Here is a 19,525-nt window from a genome sequence, read left to right on the forward strand (position 1 = left end):
TTTATTCGGCTGAACCATTTTTCCATATCAAATTTTACTTTCAAAATTTCATTGTTATTTGATCAAAAAAAATATTTCCTTGATGATGATAGGAAAAAAGAACCAGTCGGTTAATTTGAACCACTTGATTTTAATATAAAATGAACGAACAACAACAGGAAAGGCTATACAAAATAATAATTCTTTATACGTAAACGATCGTTGTTTTGGTTATCTACCAAAACGTAAAAAAAAAATGTAATTAGTAGATGTATAATTAGTAGATACATTGGCCCAAATAATGATTGTTAATCATTACATATGTAATGGGTAGTAATGGGCTTGGAGGAAATACGAAAGTTAAGTCCATCACGAAATTAAATGGCATGCATAAAAATCCAGTGGCATAAGTGGTAAATATTAAGAAAATTTAATGGTTAATTCTAATTTGTACTTCAGTTTTCAATTTTAATAGATCACAAGACAAGATGCTTTCACTGCCTAAAAGGAGTAGAAAATTTTAAAGCTTGAACAAATCAACAAAGGAAAGCAAAACAGCACTCCTAAAATTTGACATGCATAATAGCCCACGCAACTTCAGTCAGCACATAGTCTCAGAATCTCTTTAGCCGTTCTTAGCCGGAAGTATGGCATATGTTCCTGCACCAAAGTAATACAAGGCGTCAACAGTTTTGTATAAAGTCCTGGAACATGCACATGATATAAAATGCTTAAGATATATATACTAATTCCTTAACCAATCCTAGACAACCAGTTAACTCTTTTAATTACAATTTTCTTGTAGCATTGAGGAATCTGGATTCAGATAGCTTACCTGGCTGAAGTATAGCCCCAGCCCTCTACTGAAGAAGTCGATGTACTTAAGCATAAACATTCCACAGTCATACCTGAAGAACATATACATTGCAAAAGAATTTAAAAAAGAATTCAACAACAGAAAGCTAAGAGCATAAACACATAGGCGATTTGATAAGTTCCAGCCATTCAGACTGCGTTTTGGTGATTAAACTCCCAGAAGGAGCTAGTATTAGAACATGCCTGTCATTTCGACACCAAACCATTAAGATCTTCCCAATGAACAGCTACGCTTGTTGATCCCATAACTAGTTTCTATACAAATAATCATAAACAAAGAAAGTTCAATGATAGTTACGTACCCATTTTGTTGTTGGGGAAGGTCTTCAACAAATTCCATGTCCCACGAACTCACATCAATGTCTTTTCCACTTTTTTCCTTAGCTTCATCGGTCAAATATTTCGCCTGAAACATACATATCAGTAGCAGCATCAGCTATAGGGACTGCTTTGGTTTAGAATACTTTCACAGTAGTGTTTGATCTAAGAAAGAAATAATAGCTTCTGGCATCTCCGAAATGACCAGGGACAAATTTTAGAATCAACAAATAATGGTATAAGATAAAACAACATCCACTATGACAGACGCTCACTTCATTTTTATGAGTGAGATCAATTAAGTTGTATGGGAAGACCAGTAGGATAAAGAATAGTACGTTCAATAGATCCAAAGCATCTGATATCCCTCTAGGGACTCCAATCCGTCAGTAGGAGACTAAATAAAGACAATGAGAGTTGGAAATTAAATTATACCAGAGCATTCAAAATCTTGGAATCAACTCCATTTAGTGAATCGAGATACAAGAACTTGCGATCCCTGTTGTTAATAACTGCCAAGGTCCAATGTACACCCCTGTGGATGGGAACAAATATCTGCAGAAGGGCAAATAATGGTTTAAACATAATTAAGTTGGTCTGCATTTGTAGGATTAACAAAAAAGAATCTAAAAGTCTAGGTTTTTTCAAAAAACATTACCATGTCACAGTCAATAAGAGCATATCCCAACTTTCTCTGCGTAGTCCATCTTCTAACAGCTTTATAATTATAACCAGAGTCGCTTACTAGCTGAAAGACAGCAATTAGAGAAAGAACAACATGAGTCAAAGAGGATTCATTAACATATAAAAGGGGCACAGCTTGCGTTGGGGGCTCATGTTAATGGTGATAGAGAAGCAGAAGATAAATGAGTACCACAGGGTAGAATGATCTTAGCAAAAATCACTATCTTAAAACATACTGCTTATAGTACTTCTTGAAAAAAAAATAGCAGCTAAACAATCCAACTGATACGAGGGAAAAAAAAAGATCGACACCGTCCTTAAGAATCATGCGAGCACATAAAAAGAAAACAAACCTTTTTGTAGAAAAAAGTATTAAAGAAATGACACTTCAAATACTTTTTGGGCTCTCTGGTTTCTCTTTCTTTGAGTAGTTCGAGATAGACATTGATAACCTACAAAACAGAGGAGGAACACATCAATGTTACTCAAAAGCTCTAAACCATGCAGAACTCTAATGAGGAAACAGCAAGTTACCTCATCGTTTAGCCATGCAGATGGTGTAAGACATTGAAGAACTTCACCAGTAATATCAATGTTTGAATTCGCATGAGTAACCAAGACTTTCCTTCTGAAAAGAGGGACAACATATAGATTTGGTTAGATAACCACACAAACATGCTATAAAAAAAAAACCTCTTAACAAGAGCACCATACCTATTTTTACCAGAAAAGGCACGGTAGACTTCATCCTTCTCCTCATCAGTGAGAGGTATAAACGGTTCATCAGGCACCTTCTTTACATCAAAACACACAACAACAGAAATGTTAGCAGCAACAACAAAAGCAAAGGATCATCTCTTAACTGTGTGGTGAGTAACAGATCACCTTGAGAGGCTTCTCGAGAGGCTTAGGACGAGACAGACGAAGCTGCGACAACTTCTTCTCGTTAAACAAAATCTCAAACCCCAAAGCTTCCAGCTTTGGGTTCCTCCTCTCAGCACTCTCCAAAAGCTTCTTATAAGCTGCGAGGCTGGAAGCTGCATCTGTAGTAGCCTTCTCTTGACTAACTAAAGACATCGAATCAAGCATTGAACTCGAAGGAGGAGGAGGAGGCTCAACAACATCCTTCTCCTCCTCCTCCTCCTCAAGATCACAATCAACAACAACTTCCAGCTCTTCATCCCTCAAATCAATAACCTCTTTCTCTTTCGTAAAGAACCTCAACGCATCGAAAGCTCTCCTCTTGTAGTGATCGATCGGTCTGGGCTTGGGCAGACTGTACCTGAGACTGGCTCTGCTGGGGGCGTGAATCTCTCGTCTGAGAGGAGCTTTCGCGTCGGGATACCTCGAGATCCTCGACGAAGAAGATGGCTTGTTGGAATCTGGAGAGGTGATTCCGAAGGAGAATCTGCGTTTCTTGTTCGAAGATTGGGATGGGGATTGTTGGTTGAAGTTCAAGGAATCTTCGGTGCGCTTGCGATTGATGGCGACGGCACCCATTAGAGGGAAGAAGGGGTCAACCACTAAACCCTAGAAGAGATTGGGGGGGAGAGGAGAAGCATAGACCGGTGAATGAAATTAGGGTTCTGACAGAAAATGAGGGAGGGAATGGTTTCTTCTACTCTTTCCTTTCTCTTTTTTTCTTTTCCTTTACTAGACAGTCTATATATTTCATTTTTACTGCTAGTTACTGAAACCCATAAAACTATTTTTGGATGGAAAATTTATTAAGAAATTATTATTGTTCAGTTTTTGCTTTTTTTTGTTTTGTTTTGTATTTTTTCAAAACATGAATCTTGGATATCTGTTTCGAAATCAGATTGTAAGAAAGAGTTTCTAATTGATTGTCTTTTTATTACCACCCATATCTTACAAGATTTATGGAGTCTTTTGGTATCTTCCAAGACTGATTTATACTTTCGTTAAAATTTAACATTATATATTTTGTGCAATAAAATATAAATAAATAAGATTAGTTTGTTTGTATTTGTTAAAGTGATCACTATGTTAGCTAAGTTAATTATGTATTTTGTCCTCTTTTTCGTTGCTTTATGCCTCCAAAATTATTCACTGTTGATAATTATGCTAGAAGTAAACACTAGACAGATAATTGCCAATAGGATATGAAGGTTGTCGAAGAATAGATATAATGTGTGAAGAAGATATAACCCACAACCAGAGCTACCGTAATTTGGATCATTTTGACATCCACAACAAAAGAGCTTCAGACTTATTCAAAAACTTGACTGAAACAGTAGTGTGTGGACGGACTACGGTCATGGTGTGACGATTTTATGTTCTATCGTTCCGTTATGATGTGGAGTACGTACCAACACAAGATGTCTCATAGATGATACCTTGTTTATTGAAATACTCGGCTAAGGAGATAAGTTTGGAGTGTCATTATCGCTTGGAATTGTTTTGCCTTTTGATATGGAATGTTCAACTAAGCAACAAAGTTCTGTTAATGTGTTGATGATGTGTGTAGTTTAGAAGGTAAGAGATAGTTTCACATTGTTCTAGAATATTCATCCATACTATGATCCTCAAATAAAGGTAATTCGATTCAATCTCCATATATCGCAATGAACTAACTCAAAGTATGATTGTTACTATTCAATGCAAAAGAATCTCTTGTTTGTTTGACACGAATACAAACAATGTTTTCAAAACAAAACTACCACTATTTAAATTAGATAAATGTAAAATCTCCAAGTTTATGAAAATGACTGTCCCAAACGATAATGCGAAACTCCAATGATGATGAGTCCAAGATTTGCATTGAGGTTGCAACTTCTATGCCCCAAAAGAACTATGTATTTGTACCTTTTTCTCATTCAAGTTTGAAATAAGGTTTGATAAAATGGAGGAAAGAATAGTTGAAGATGGAGTCGATTACTTCAGGACACACTGACTTCACCAAAAAGAACCACTTGATCCAACTTGGTGTTTCTATGTATTCTTCTCCTCGACAAACACCTTGGAAAATTGCTTTTGTGCATCTATTAACTGACTCCGATATTATAAAATCTGAACCGTGCTATTATAAAGAAAAGAAACACAAACACAAAACACACTACTTACTCTTTTTATTATCTCAGGAGTTGTCATATCCGTGGAGATTAGTCCAGGAAAAACAATCGTTATTTTTATATCCGGATTGAGTTCAATTCTCAGTGCCTCATAAAATCGTAACAAAGCTGCTTTGCTTGCCTACAACAATAATCAATCAAGTAACATCAGCATTATCAAACTATTAATTAACTCAACATATATTAATATTATTGAAGTATGTAACTGATAAGTCATTAACGTGTGGATGGAGGTCTAATGTGAATTTGAATGGTGAAAATTCTTTTTTGTAAACTAACATATTAGATGTCGTAATCTAAAAGAAAAGCCAAACCTTTTTATATATATTTTTGAGCAAACCAAACCTTTTTATATATGTTACAATAAAACAGAAGAAATAAGTAAGAACATTTTTCATATATGTTAAGAAGAAGAAATCTTACAGAATAGATGGTTGCCACTGGGATAGCTATCTTTGCTGCAGCAGAAGTAATCACAACTATTTTTCCTTTACTTTTTCGTAGATGGGGAATTGCATAATAAGTGATGTATGTTGAGCCCCAGAAGTTGGTATCCTTTAACATATACACAATTTAAGTGAAATAATGTTTATATATGTGGATTAAGTGAATATATATGTGCACGTAAAAACAGAATATTCCACATAATTTATATATTTTAAGAAAATAGTCGTATGGATATATATATGATAAATATACATGTAATTTTAGCACAAAGGCCTTCTACATTGAAATTCATAGGATATGCATGAATGATCGATTCACATATGAAGTTTAAACCATCTAAGTCCTTATTTTGTTATGATATGTTCACTTATGAAGTTCAAACCATCCAAGTCCTTATTTTCGGTATGAGATAATATTTTCCTCATATCACCATCCACATTCAAAGCCGGTTACCAGGAAATGGTTTTAACAAAGTTCAAAAATGGTTATATCTGTTTTTCCACATATGTATACATTTACTTTTGGAAGTGGTTAAATTTCATGTCTATAATGATGAACAAAAATAAATTCAGGCATAGCATTTCTCCGTTTATTTAGTAAAAGTTTCCCTTATATGACAACAATATGAATGTGGCTGCCCATTAATAACTCACCATTATAGGATGGGCGTCTTGAATCTGGGAGAAACTCTCAAACAAAACAGTTTGAGGTACACCAGCATTATTAATTAAATGGTCCACTGTCAATATATGACAACTTGATTAGAATAATCTCAACATAAATTAAGTCTTCAATAAGGAACGTAAACATTATAAAACCTCTATATATTATTAAAAACATTAACTGGGTCGAAACCTTATATCAAATTAATTTGGATAATAACTAATTTATTAAATACTAAAACTTATAAAAGCATACTATATTGATAGCTTTTTTTTACATATTTTTTGTTAAATTTATTTTATAGTACGTGCAAATTGCAGCGTTTGGATTTTTACCAGGCAAACAAAAAACATTTTGATATAATGATAATATTTTCTCTATAATATTATCATTAACTAGATATTTCAAAATGATAATTTAAGTAAGTGCCTTTCTTTATGAATATTATTTTATTTGGTTTAAGAGGCTTTGAACACCTTCATTAGCAGTTTTCCACTTGAATTTCTCACACATAAGCAAAACAAAGAACTAATACTTTATTAGGTAAGTAACTCAAATAACTGAGAACTCTACCAAAAGTAGATATTTCAACTTTTAAAAACTACTCACCTAATAAGATATAAAATTTTCGATCAAAATAAGATATTACTATTATTTTATTTATAAACTTGTGAGAACCCTTCTAACTGTATTTTCTTCTTTTTAAGGAAAAATATATAAATCTTCTAAAGATAATTAATATCTTCTTCTGCTGTCCAAAAAACAAAAATCTTCTTAAGATAACTAATTAATAATAACTCTTCGATAACACATTCATGTTCTAACTCCCATCAGATTTGTCATTAAATTATATATCTAAAGAACATAAACAGTTTGTTATGTCTGTCTGTATTTGAGTACTCACCTTTTCCAAAATGACTTATAGTCTCATTGATGAACTTCATACAATCATTAATCTTAGTAACATCACCAGGTATGGTGATAACGTCCCGTGAACCTAACCGTCGTGATGTCTCTGCTACTAGATGTAAACGATCCTCTCGTCGAGCAACCAAAGCAAGATATGCTCCTTTCTTCGCGTACTCGTATGCAACATGCTTTTTATTTCAGCGAAGAAAAAAAACATATCAACCAAACATGTCGATTCAGAAGTGACCAAAAGAAAAAAAAAATATTATGTACAAATTCTAAAGTCAAAACCTTGTATACATATAAATGTGAAGAAATTTGTTAAGTAGCCTTACCGTAGTAATTATATTTTAGTAACTATCATTTTTTGTTTTGAGCAAATACATATATAATTTTTTAAAAAATCATATATTTTATCATTTTGCAAATATATCTATAAGAAAATTAGAGAAATAAATCATCATTTTCATAATTACAAAATTAAACTTTTGGATAATAAAAATGCCTCTCAAGGGAGATAGAGATAATATTGATAAATCCAAACCTAACCTCTCCGATGCCGGAGGAAGCTCCAGTGATGAGAACTACTTTTCCAGCGACATTTTCAACGCAAAGATGCTTACGAACACAATTTAGAAGTTTAATAAAAAGATAGATTGGGTAGAAGAGGAAAAGGAAAATGATGGTAAGAGGAGGCAGAAGAATATCGAGAATGATGTGAATCATATCCATGATTATTTGCAAGTGAACACCTTCCTACTTGACCTCTGCCTGTATTTAATAACAAAATGTTGATTGATTTCTATGGCTTTCTCGCGGAACTCGCCCACTTGCAGTTGCCCAATACTACAAGACAAATTACTATGTCAGTGTGAAAGTGTGAAACATGTGGGAACTACTGGAATCTTAAACATTTTTCGTCAAGGTTAAACAAAAATATTTAAAGATCACGATCTATACGAACAACAATCATAATATTTTTTCTCAAAAAAAAAAAACAATCATAATATTTTTAAATACTAATTATACATCGCTGCATGCATGGACTAATTACTTAATCCATGAAACAAAAGTATATATTACTAAGTAACATGGGACACGTTGCATCACCACGGATCGATTTCTACTTACTTAAGAAAATTGGACCATGATCATATAAATCAAATGATGATAGTTGTATTCATGTTACATTATTGTTGGAAAAGGATTTTCTGTGATTAATATATATGTATCTATACTATTAAAACTGAAGTACAAAATTGAAATGTTTGGAAACAAAGATAGTAAATTAAATGAAGCTTGTTTGGAAACATGGATAGTAGATTAAATACTTTTTTTTATTTGTACATTTAGTTTTACATTTATAATAAATTAATTACTTCTTTTTGTATTTCTTTCTTATTTTCAGATTTTACCACTTCATTTAAAATCAAATATTAAAATTAATTAACTATAATGATAAAGAAATATAAATCAATTAATTTATTAATATATATGTTTTAGGATCTGCAAAAGGAATATATTCAGTTTGCTTAATTGATTTGAAATCAATAATTTTGAAGAAATAATTACATGTAAAAAACTAATCAACTGTGATTCTCTACAAATCTAACATTCCAACTTAGATTTTTATTTGGTTTTATATAAAATAATCTGATCCAATTCTTTAAATAATTGACATATTAATTTTATATAAAATAAAGTGAACAACAATATTTTGTTACAATTTATGGTTGTTGTTTCTTTGCGGTGAAAATAAAAACATAAATTCTAATATATCGTATATATTAATTTGCTACATAAAATTTCAAGAAAATAAAATATCATAAAATTACTAATAATTCATAAAAACTACTGTAAAATAAATAATTTTCAAAAAATAAACAAAAAAGAAATATGTTAATATATAAATTAACTAAAAATATGAATAAATTATTAAAGGTATACAACTCTGTAAAACTATTACTAAAATGTTTACGACTCACAATATTTCACCGACGCCCCTGTTACAATACAATGATTAAACTAGTTTTCTTAATTAGTAAAAATAGAACCATTAGATTGTAATTTTTGAAATGTTTATATATATCATAGAAATAAAACCCGCCCAGTCGGACGGTTATGATCTAGTAGTAGTTTAAATCTAAAGTTATTTTTGGGTTCATCCGTAAGATTTAAACATGTAGATTCACTAACCAATAAAAATTCGTCATTTAATATTCAATATCTTTTTAAAAAAGAAACAAAACATCGTCAAATTATACTATGTTTTAAAAAAAAAAAGATAAAAAAATATAAGGGTTTAGAATTTAAAATTTACGATTTAAGGTTCAGTGTTTTGATGACTCAGTTAAAATATCTTTTAAGAAATTCAAAAATTTAAATGATTATCCAAGAGTTTAGGGTTTATCCAATGATTTAGGATTTATGATTTAATGGTTAGAGTTTAGTCTTTTGCTGACAAAATTAAAAATCATTAAAAAAATATTTTTTGCAACTACTATTATCTTTTTTATTTATTTTACATTTTAAGTTTTAGAAAATATACTATAATACGACAATATTTTGTTTCATTTTTTAAAAGATACTGAATATAAAATAATGAAATATTATTGGTTGGAGAACTTACATATTCACTCTAAGGTGTGGACCCAAGAATAACTCTTAAATTTAGAGGTTTGACTCTAAATTATTTTTTCCTTCTAGGAGATTATATCGATAGATCCCATTTCAATCAACATATTACTCATAAACTATAATATATTTTTCAAAAAAAAAGTTATCAAAATACTGAAACCAAAAGCCAACATAAAAGACTCATTTTCTACAACCAAAACCTGGCGGATATAAGATCTATTCCTAGAACGAAACAAGAAATTAAAAAAACTCTACTTACCGATTGTTAACAAATTTTGGATAGTTCTATTTTATTAAGTAAATATTATGCTAACTTTTATTATTATTTGGAAACGTATTGTTAACATATAAAATATATTTTAATCAGTTATCATATTATATATTTTGTATAAAAGAATGTGAAGACATCTAAACGCACGCGAACGTCTTGTAGACGCTACGCTATAGGGCGACGCCGAGAAGCGCTAACATGTAGCGTATTCTTAAACACTCAACGCTACGCTAAGTGTCATCTGTGTGTGGTATCGTACTCCCTCACATCATCTTTTACACATACATAAAAGTCACATTTATGAATGCAAATATAATATATCTACATATAGATACTGATACGAACGTATATTCTCTAGCTAACTCACATCTATGCTGTGATTCGTGCATAGATATTTGCACACACACATAGTTCAATTCAAGCATATTACATCTTCAAAGTAAATGGCTTCTCTCGTGTTATTAACATTTTCACTCCTTTTTGCAACTTTCTCTTCTCCTCTTGTAGATGCTTTTAATTATACTGATGGTGGTAATTCCACCCTCGCCGCGCCAGCACTAAACCCTATTGATGCTTGCTGGCGAAGAGACGCTAAATGGTCGACTAACCGTCAAGCCCTGGCCAGATGCGCGGTAGGGTTCGGGAAAAACGCGCAAGGGGGCAGCAAAGGGCCTATCTACGTGGTTACAAGCCCAGCAGATGACGTTGGAAAGCCTAAACCCGGAACTTTAAGATTTGGGGCGACCCAACCTAAACCACTATGGATCACATTCCAACGTGACATGGTCATAAGGTTGAAAACCGAGCTCGAAGTGACGAGCCACAAGACGATAGACGGGAGAGGAGCAAAAGTTGACATTGGCAACGGACCATGCATTGCGATCAAACGTGCGACCAATGTCATTATACATGGGCTAACTATCCATGATTGTAAATTGAGCAAAGGATTTGATGGTGACGGAATCCGCGTGTTTCAATCTAGTAATGTTTGGATCGATCATTGTCACTTATCTCGGTGCCAAGATGGTTTGATCGATGTGGTTACATCTTCTACGGCTGTCACGATTTCTAATAATCGTTTAATAAATCACCAGAAAGTAAGTATATATATATATATACCTTTTACATGAAATTGTAACTTTAAAACATATTGAGCATTGATGAAATGTTATTACGAAGGCGATGTTGCTCGGACATTCTGACCAACATATGGCTGATAAGAATATGAAAGTTACAGTTGCATTTAATGTATTTGGACCGGGTCTCACCGAGAGAATGCCTAGGTACGTATGAAAAATATTAAATATATGTATTTCTTGTGATAATATAAATTATGATTAGTAGATTAGAAAATGCTGAGGTGGATATGTGAACGATGACATGGCAGGGTAAGAAGAGGGTATGCGCATGTAGCAAACAATATGTACAACAAATGGAATCTGTATGCAATTGGAGGAAGTGCTGATCCTACTATCTATAGTGAAGCCAACCACTTCATTGCTCCTGACAGAAAAGAACACAAAGAGGTTTCTTAAAAAAAACAACCAAGTCTTTAATATGATGGGATCTATTTATTTTTTAGGCTTATTAATATAGTCTCAATATCAACGATTTTAAGTCCCAAAGAATGTATAAATACTCAAAACTACGTTTGTTTTCTTCTAATACATGTTTTGTATAATATCAAGGTGACAAAGAGAATGGATAAAAGTCCTGCTGCAAAAAAATTGGAAAATGGAGTACGAATAAGGACGTTTTCATCAACGGAGCTTTCTTCAAGGCGTCTGGTGGAGCGGGCGTCCCGCCGCCGTACGGAGGTGGACAAGCGTTTCCAGTGGCCCCGGGGCTCAAGTCCCTGCTCTTACTGCCTCGGCTGGTCCTCTCAATTGCGCACCCGGCAGGGTTTGCTAATCAGTTGATCACCTTGAATCAAGGTCATTGTTATATATATATATATATATATATATATATTATATAATATAATATGCGTACGTATGTGATACAATACTAAAAGAAAAGTTAATTATTTATTTGTAAGTATCCTGAACTTAACTAGCGTTGTTTAAAAATACAAAATAAACCAAACATTTTAGCCATAAAATCAATTGTATGGAAAGATAATAATGAATCTGTGGATACTTAGAAGGACTATGCTTGTTCTGATGCCATTTTCATGCGTTTGGCCGCCATGTTTGAGAATTTACGGTTCTTGAATTAACCATAAAAAAGATTGTCATCCTTGCATTGGCGCTTCTGAACTCAACCATCTCCTTCAGCTTCTCGAGAGCTGAAATGAGAAATAACTTGTTTTCTTCAAAAACCAGAATCCAGTTCAGGTCATGATAAGTGGTCTTTGAATGATTTTGCTTTTACAGCGTCATATGATAGTCAAACATAAAACATATCAGTTTAAGAGACGGTGAAACACAAACTGAATACCAACTTATATTACATAGGATATATTGAATACACTAAGACTTCAAACATTAGACTTGGATCAGAGTGGATCAGACTTCAAACATCATTATATCTCTGGAGTCTTTAGATTTTCACATTTTGAAGAAATCTTTTTTTTTCTACGTTTTTTTTCCTGAATCAGAGTATGAAGAGCTCTTTCAACATCTTCAAAATCATCCAAGTCTGCGAAAACTGAATCGGAGCAAATAAAAGCATCACTTTGATCCTCAAATGCAATCATTGTGTGAAACTTGGTCCATAGGTTTGTCCTCATAGTAAAATATCCCTCAAGATATTTCTTGGTCGATATTACTCACGCATAAGACTGGCTCATGATATTTATATACAACCTACCAGCACAGAGGGAAAGCTTAAGCCACCACGTTTTATTTTTAATTCTCAAACTAGATTTTGACCCGCACAAACCGTACGGGTATTTATTTTAAGAAAAGTTAACTTTTTATACATGTATTATATAGTTTTTATTAATGTTAAACCATTCTACCAAAAATATTATATTTTAGAATAAATATTTATATTTATAAAAATAAAATATATACTGAACTTATCAATTTAAAATTATTTTTTTGAACTGAGATTTAAAATAATTTTATCATATTTAGTTCAATATAGTAGTTTCTTTATTAATGTCAGATTTTGTAGAAATGACATACTTCAGAATTATTTTGTATTAATTTACTATAATCCGATTCTTTAGTAATTTGTTTTGTTTATTACAACTAAAATTTAAATAAAATCAATTTTTCGAAAATAGATTTTAAAAAGATTCTGAAAAGATTTTTCAAATATTTTGTTTAGAATTTTTTTAATTAATATTATTTTATCTAAATGAAATGAAGATATTAAATGATATTATTTAATATAAAGATTAATAATAGATAAAAAATACAGTGTGACCAAGTCTAGTAAGTAGTCCATTTTTAAAAAAATCACACATGAATTAGAAGTCATGACTTCTGTTTTAATATAACTGGGTCGGCCCGCCCTACGGGCGGGATATATTTTACTTGTGGTGTAAGTTATTATTTTTTGTATGATTTTGTAGCTGTGTTTTAGGTTTGCATTTGCTTGAGATATGTATGATAATAAATTTTGTATTTTAGAAAATTTCTGGTGATGAGAAATTATATGTGATAAAATATGTTTGCTTGTTTACAATAGTTTTTTGTCAAAAAAGATAATAGTTATTTCTATATTAAAAAGAAGTGGTATTGATATGATGTGAGGGCTTCAAATGGTCTTGATGTTGTTTCTTTTTACAAAATTTTGATCTCATATTCGGTGTGTTAGTTGTGGTTTGTAATATTAGGTTCAGAAGGATCTGGTTGTGGGTAATTTCTTTATATATGTAATAAGAGTAGTTACATTTTATGTAGAATTCGTAATCATTCGACATGCTATTGAAGTGGAAGTAATGATTATTTGAAGTTGCATTTTTTTATTGAAAGTAAAATGTTATATTGAATGCAAAGAAGGTAGTAAATCAAAGCTAATTAAAATAAAAAAAACATTGAAACTGGAAAGTGTGAAAACTGAGTAGTGGTCGATGATGTAAGCACTTTTTACTCACCTACTCATAGTAAAACCAACTCCAATAATTTTTCCATTTATTAATAGTGATAATTATAAAGATCAGATTAGTTCTATAACACTTCTTTTTCAATATAGAAACGTCGTGTAATGAACGTTTGGTTAGTATTGAGATATATTATTTTATTAATTAATTTGTTTGTAAGAAATATTTTGTTTTGATTTTTTTTTTTGCTTCTATGACATTACAATGTGAAATGTTATGTTTTAAATAATTTGTATCGAACAACTTATGTATATGACTCTTTTCGAGGTTCTCAGCAGTCGTAAAGCCTTTCCAAAAGACTCACAATGGTTTCTATGTTCCATTCTAGATTAGCTACCAAGATGTTTTTGCTGTCAAGATTTAAAGGACTCATCAGTAGAAATTGGTTTCTTTGAAGATTATTCAAACTAAATTAAATATTTTGTATATTTTTGGTTTTGAAACATCAAGTATAGAATCAATCCTTATATTATTTTTTGTTAATACTTGTGGCAAACACATCCCCATCTCATCTTTGTATACTTTAAAATTAACATTTTTATATTTTTATTAGTTTTGTTAGAGAGCATACTTTGTATCAGGAAAAAATATTTTCATTGTTGTAATTGTTATATAGTTTCCTAAATGTTTGCTCAAATTTTAATACATATATATAGCAAATGGAAAAGAACTTTTCTTATTTCGGTTAGGTTTCTACTTAAAACATTAGGTTTATTTTCTCTTTTGTACATACTTTTGAATTTACTGATAGATTAGTCCATTTCTTTCTCTTGAAATAAAAATTAAAAGTAAATACATAGTTCAATGTTACAGAAAATTTATGTTTGGTAAATACAATGAAAACATAATATTAATTATTATTATTCAGATAAATATATTACTGAATTTCATATATTATTATATTTATATACTAAATAAACTTATTATCCAAATAATAAATTATATTTTTAACAATAAAATTTACTCACTATTTTCGAATATATTTTTAAGATTGACTATCCCATATACACTAAATTTATTATATATTTTGAAAATATGATTAAATTTTTATTAAATATTTTAATTATTTGTTAGAACTTATCCTTTATTTAAAATAAAATTCGGGTGTATATTTAACATGGTAAAACAAATGTTTACTTTAACTTCCGATTAATCAATGTTTATTCACCAAAATATGTTTCTTAGATAAAAATTAAAATGGAAAAGAAAACCAAATTGCTAAGTTTTCTATCGACTAATTTGTAAACTAATAATGATTTGCTATCCTATTGTAAAAGAAGAGATACCCCTATAATTAATTAATTTTTGTTTACCATCTTTGTTTGGTTTGTCTATTTGTCTACACTTCGAGTAGTGAGATTGTGAGTCCATCTTTGGCCAATGATCAACTAAGACTAAGTGATATGGATGCTAAGTCGAGGACATTCACTGAGTTAATCTCACACCACGGCCAAGCTTGCGCTCCCTTTGAAGACAATTACACAGGCTCTTATCTCACCACCCTGTTGAGCTCTGATGGTTACCTTCGGTCTCAACATTGTAAGAAATCTCGGTAAATGTAGAAATGTTTTAATTTAAATGTTCACTTGGTCTATAGTTCGCATTTTCCCAAGAGTAGCCACACCTTTATAAATAAAATGAAAGAATAAATAAACATATAACAATACTGGCATCAAAAGCGAAGCTGCTCAGGCTCATTCTTGACAACAATCTTGTAGCATTCATATACAGAGTAAGTATAACCATGCACCATTATGCAACAAATGTAGGAGACACAAATCAACACAAACTAACCTATCCAATATCGTTGAGTCAAACAAAATAAAGATGATTTCATACACCAATAAAAAGTACAACTCCTTAAGACAACATGATAAATCGAAAATGAAGAAACTCTCTTAGCTATTGCATCAGACAGTTGATCAGTAGAGTAAGAAAGTCTTCATCGTAGTGTTAATCCTCGAACCATTACCACCCATATTATAAAAGAGATTAAATCTGAAACACTACGATGAAGACTTTAAGGACAACAAAGTGTCATAGTTTCCATGTGTTAGGAAGTGGAATCCTGCATCAAAGATTTTTATTATTTTAGTCAAATGACTCTGTAATTTCGAGGGATAGCGGTTCAGGATCAACAGAATCTCGAGTGACCATGAAACGTGAAACATCAGAACCTCAACATTCTAAATTGTCATGATTGTGTCAACCTCACTTTGTGTCTTAAGCTTTCCCTCCGATAAACTGGTCACTCACACTCGGCCGCAACGAAACAGCGGCATGTACGTCTCCCGAACGAAAAAAGCTTGGTTGAAAAAAAAAACACAACTCACGGCTTCAGATAAAAAAATCTTTGAGAATGTAAGAATGTAAGAATGTTTGATGCTATTAGCAGAAGACGCATCAGACTAATGATAACACAAAGTGAGAGCGACCATGAAATATGCCAAGCTCTTGAAGCTAACATAATATTAAATTTCAGGATTGGCCTAAAGTTTGCAAAACTGTCTGATCAAATAGTAATATATGAAGAAGCGTAAGAAGCCAACTTCAGCAATCAATGCAAGTGGGGATAATCAGTCTGACATCTGATAAGAAGGGGAATCTCAAACATTATTTTTCAAGACCTCAGCAATATGAGAAAAATGTAAATAACCTTCATCAGAGTGACTATGATGAGGATATTGTTTACATCAATAAGAACTACTACACCCATGTAGAATAATCCGGCATGGCTTGAAAACATTCACTTTACTAAAGTCACATGAAAAGAAAAAAAAACAACTTTAAACGCAAGTCTGTTAAAGAGTAGAATCTGTGATTACTTGAAGATTTTTGTTATATCTGAGTGGACTCTCCCTCACAACCAGAGGAGCTGGTGCCGACTTCTGATGCTTGTCCCTTACATCCTAGGGTCAGATGATGCATCCTAGGGTCAGATAATATTCAAATCTTGGTTTCAAAAGAGAAGAAGAAGGTAATAAAAAGGAACCTCGATCTGAGAGAAGAGGCCGTTGAAGCCGCGAGACTTGAGGTCGTTGAAGCCGCTGCTTCTTAGTGCATTGTTATATGCTCTCTCATGTTGCGCCTACAGAAAAAATATCAACAAATCTTATTCAGACAAAATTTTAAACACACAAAAGAGAGAGAGAGATTAAGACACATTACCTTAAGCTGAGTTCTTCTGTTAAACCAGAACTTGATTTGTCTTGGAGCCAAACCCAATTCTCTGCTAAGTTGGTTCCTCTGCTTATCATCTGGATGAGGACATTCTTGAAACTCCTGCAATAGATTCAAACCATTATAAGAGTGTCTGAATCAAAAAAAAAAAAAGAAAAAAAAAAGAAAAGAAAAGAGAGAGAGAGAAGAAAATACGATTCAAGACGTTGAATCTGTTGAGCGGTGTGATGTTGGTAACGTTTCTTCTTCCTATCAGTTTCAGTGCCGTCATGATGTTGGCTACCACCACCACCGTCTTCTCCACTAACCTTTTTCAAACATCCTAAAGATGTACTACCTATTTATACACGATATAACCGACTGAACACCGCAATTTAATAGGATTAAAGATGAAGCAATCACACCGAATTCAGTTACAGAAACTGGATCGTCTCCGCCAATCGAAGTGAAACGAAAAACAAAAAGAGGATCAACACACGGATTAGGATTTCGCGTCGAGTTAAGTTTCGTCTGGCCGCACAACAAAGGGCCACAAACAAAGAGTGAGACGAAGCGCAATACAGCCCGAACGGAAGAAAAAAATAGAGACGCTGCGTTTCATTTATGATGACACGTGTCGACGCGCGGATGACCTAATTGATAACATGTCTGCCGACGTGGATCCCCCAAGAGGGATGAAAAGCTTCTTTTATATATAAAGATAGATGTCAGATTTGTTAGAAATGACATACTTCAGAATTATTTTGTATTTAATTTACTATAATCCCGATTCTTTTAGTAATTTGTTTTGTTTATTACAACTAAAATTTAAATAAATCAATTTTTCGAAAATAGATTTTAAAAAGATTCTGAAAAGATTTTCAAATATTTTGTTAGAATTTTTTTAAATTAATATTTATTTTTATCTTAAATGAAAATGAAGATATTAAATGATATTATTTAATATAAAGATTAATAATAGATAAAAAATACAGTGTGACCAAGTCTAGTAAGTAGTCTATTTTTTAAAAAATCACACATGAATTAAAAGTCATGACTTCTGTTTTAATATAATAGAGTGTTTTTCCTCGACTCTTTCTCCTTAGGTTTTCTTTCCTGACTTCTCCATGTTGGCTACTCCTCCCAAATCCAGAATCAGCTTCAGTATTTGGTTTTCGATCGCAGACCCCTGAGCAGCACCTAAAAAAATTAAGATGAGCTGAGGATTGCTACATATAAATGTTCTTCTTCATGGCTAGGATCCATATTCCCGCTGTATAGTTTAACCTACGCATATAATTATTACTTCACATGATCAACTTCGCAAATAACATGTTCTTTTCAAGTCTAGTAATCTCATATTCGTATCCAAGTACATGACATCCCCTAACATCACCATATGTTTCTCGATACTCATGGGGTATCGTTGATCAAATCCCATTCACCGGCACGTTGTGTTCTCATTCAAAAACAAAACCATATTTCTATCCTCATGCTCATATCTTCAAGAGATCATGAAAGGGGACAAGCAGGACGATAGTAGGAGTGTAGCAATGGATCTGGTTTGGTGGTGCAATTCATATTAACCCTGAGAGGCTTTAGAAAGCAAACACTAAGGCTTATTTTTGACACAACATTCATTATCATGCGAAGGACAAGTCAAGTAACTAACATATATAAGCTTTAGAGGGAGATTTGTACCCGACTTCAATTTATGAATGTTAAATCAGAGACTTGTTTTTTACGCCCACTTCAAACAACTTCATAGATTCCAAAACATATCAAATTCCTTCACTAGCATATATAGATTATTACCCCAAGTAGCACACTTATTACATATCAGTTTTAGAAGACAGTGAAACACAAACTGCATACCAACTTATAAAAAAACATAGAGAGAGCTAGTGAGATATTGAATACATAAAGACTTCAGACATTAGACTTGGATTTGTTCACCACGAACGATTGCTGCCTTCTCAATAAGCTGAAACCGAAAACACAACAACAACAAACAATTTATTATTATTATTATTATCATTATCATTTCAAACTTGTCTTTTGGTTCATCCTTGGATAAAATTGATGTTACCTTTAATTCTGCCTCTTCTACTTCCTTAAGCTTTAACTCCTTTTGTCGGGACAGGATCCTAATCTGCTTTCTCTTTTCAGACAGAACATCCCAGAGCCGTTCTTGTTCTGAAGCAGCTGAATATAAACCGACAAGACAAGAGATTCAAACCAGGTATTGAGCCTCCAGCACCTGAAAAAGGACGAGATGTTATAATGTGGAAGCATGGAGATGATGATTACAGGCCTGTCTTTTCAGCTGCGAGGACATGGGACCAGATTAGAGTCAAGAAAAGTAAAGTGGAATGGAGCAGAGTGGTCTGGTTTACACAAGGAGTTCCACGGTTTTGTTTTATTACCTGGCTAGCC

At 32.3% G+C, this 19,525-nt stretch overlaps 3 protein-coding genes and 1 long non-coding RNA gene across 8 annotated transcripts; 1 reads left to right on the forward strand and 3 right to left on the reverse strand.

The window, feature by feature from the left end:
* Window positions 1–386: 386 nt before the first annotated feature.
* On the reverse strand, window positions 387–3,497 carry LOC108849662 (ubiquitin-like-specific protease ESD4). Of its 2 annotated transcripts, none has more exons than XM_018623252.2 (9): window positions 2,743–3,497; window positions 2,572–2,648; window positions 2,392–2,485; window positions 2,211–2,309; window positions 1,832–1,921; window positions 1,609–1,728; window positions 1,158–1,261; window positions 815–887; window positions 387–639 (listed from the first exon to the last, which is right to left on the reverse strand). In XM_018623252.2, the coding sequence occupies exons 1-9, from the start codon at window positions 3,355–3,357 to the stop codon at window positions 577–579; spliced, it is 1,335 nt and encodes a 444-aa protein (XP_018478754.1). In that variant the 5' UTR covers window positions 3,358–3,497; the 3' UTR covers window positions 387–576. The 2 variants fall into 2 exon arrangements, with proteins under 2 accessions (XP_018478754.1, XP_018478753.1); XM_018623251.2 differs by having other exon boundaries at window positions 2,572–2,651.
* Window positions 3,498–4,468: 971 nt separating this feature from the next.
* LOC108850169 (11-beta-hydroxysteroid dehydrogenase-like 3) lies at window positions 4,469–7,727 on the reverse strand. Its single transcript, XM_018623745.2, has 6 exons — window positions 7,518–7,727; window positions 6,964–7,156; window positions 6,050–6,135; window positions 5,373–5,504; window positions 4,942–5,070; window positions 4,469–4,897 (listed from the first exon to the last, which is right to left on the reverse strand). The coding sequence occupies exons 1-6, from the start codon at window positions 7,698–7,700 to the stop codon at window positions 4,691–4,693; spliced, it is 930 nt and encodes a 309-aa protein (XP_018479247.1). The 5' UTR covers window positions 7,701–7,727; the 3' UTR covers window positions 4,469–4,690.
* Window positions 7,728–10,311: 2,584 nt separating this feature from the next.
* Window positions 10,312–11,787, forward strand: LOC108853022 (probable pectate lyase 4). Its single transcript, XM_018626491.2, is given in 6 exon segments — window positions 10,312–10,973; window positions 11,056–11,159; window positions 11,264–11,402; window positions 11,565–11,603; window positions 11,606–11,714; window positions 11,717–11,787. Coding segments are annotated over 6 exon segments (1,116 nt in total). The 5' UTR covers window positions 10,312–10,319.
* A 3,807-nt stretch (window positions 11,788–15,594) lies between these two features.
* On the reverse strand, window positions 15,595–17,749 carry LOC108852849 (uncharacterized). 4 transcript variants are annotated; one of them, XR_001949609.2, is made up of 6 exons: window positions 17,306–17,749; window positions 17,099–17,212; window positions 16,923–17,018; window positions 16,756–16,839; window positions 16,108–16,235; window positions 15,595–15,998 (listed from the first exon to the last, which is right to left on the reverse strand). It is a non-coding gene; the product is annotated as an uncharacterized LOC108852849 (long non-coding RNA). The 4 variants fall into 4 exon arrangements; XR_001949610.2 differs by having other exon boundaries at window positions 16,141–16,235; window positions 17,306–17,747; XR_001949608.2 differs by having other exon boundaries at window positions 15,595–16,235; window positions 17,306–17,741.
* Between the last annotated feature and the right edge of the window lie 1,776 nt (window positions 17,750–19,525).

Source organism: Raphanus sativus, chromosome 4 (genome assembly GCF_000801105.2).
Source record: "Raphanus sativus cultivar WK10039 chromosome 4, ASM80110v3, whole genome shotgun sequence".
NCBI classification, from domain to species: domain Eukaryota; kingdom Viridiplantae; phylum Streptophyta; class Magnoliopsida; order Brassicales; family Brassicaceae; genus Raphanus; species Raphanus sativus.

Coding starts and splice junctions, on each gene's coding strand:
- LOC108850169 (XM_018623745.2), bottom strand. CDS start 7,700: ATGGATATGATTCACATCATTCTCGATATTCTTCTGCCTCCTCTTACC. Junction 6,136..6,963: donor TATAAGTCATTTTGGAAAAG/GTGAGTACTCAA, acceptor ATATATTGACAG/TGGACCATTTAATTAATAAT. Junction 5,071..5,372: donor CAGTGGCAACCATCTATTCT/GTAAGATTTCTT, acceptor TTATTGTTGTAG/GCAAGCAAAGCAGCTTTGTT.
- LOC108849662 (XM_018623251.2), bottom strand. CDS start 3,357: ATGGGTGCCGTCGCCATCAATCGCAAGCGCACCGAAGATTCCTTGAAC. Junction 1,729..1,831: donor CTCTTATTGACTGTGACATG/GTAATGTTTTTT, acceptor GCCCTTCTGCAG/ATATTTGTTCCCATCCACAG. Junction 1,262..1,608: donor CCAAGATTTTGAATGCTCTG/GTATAATTTAAT, acceptor TGTATGTTTCAG/GCGAAATATTTGACCGATGA.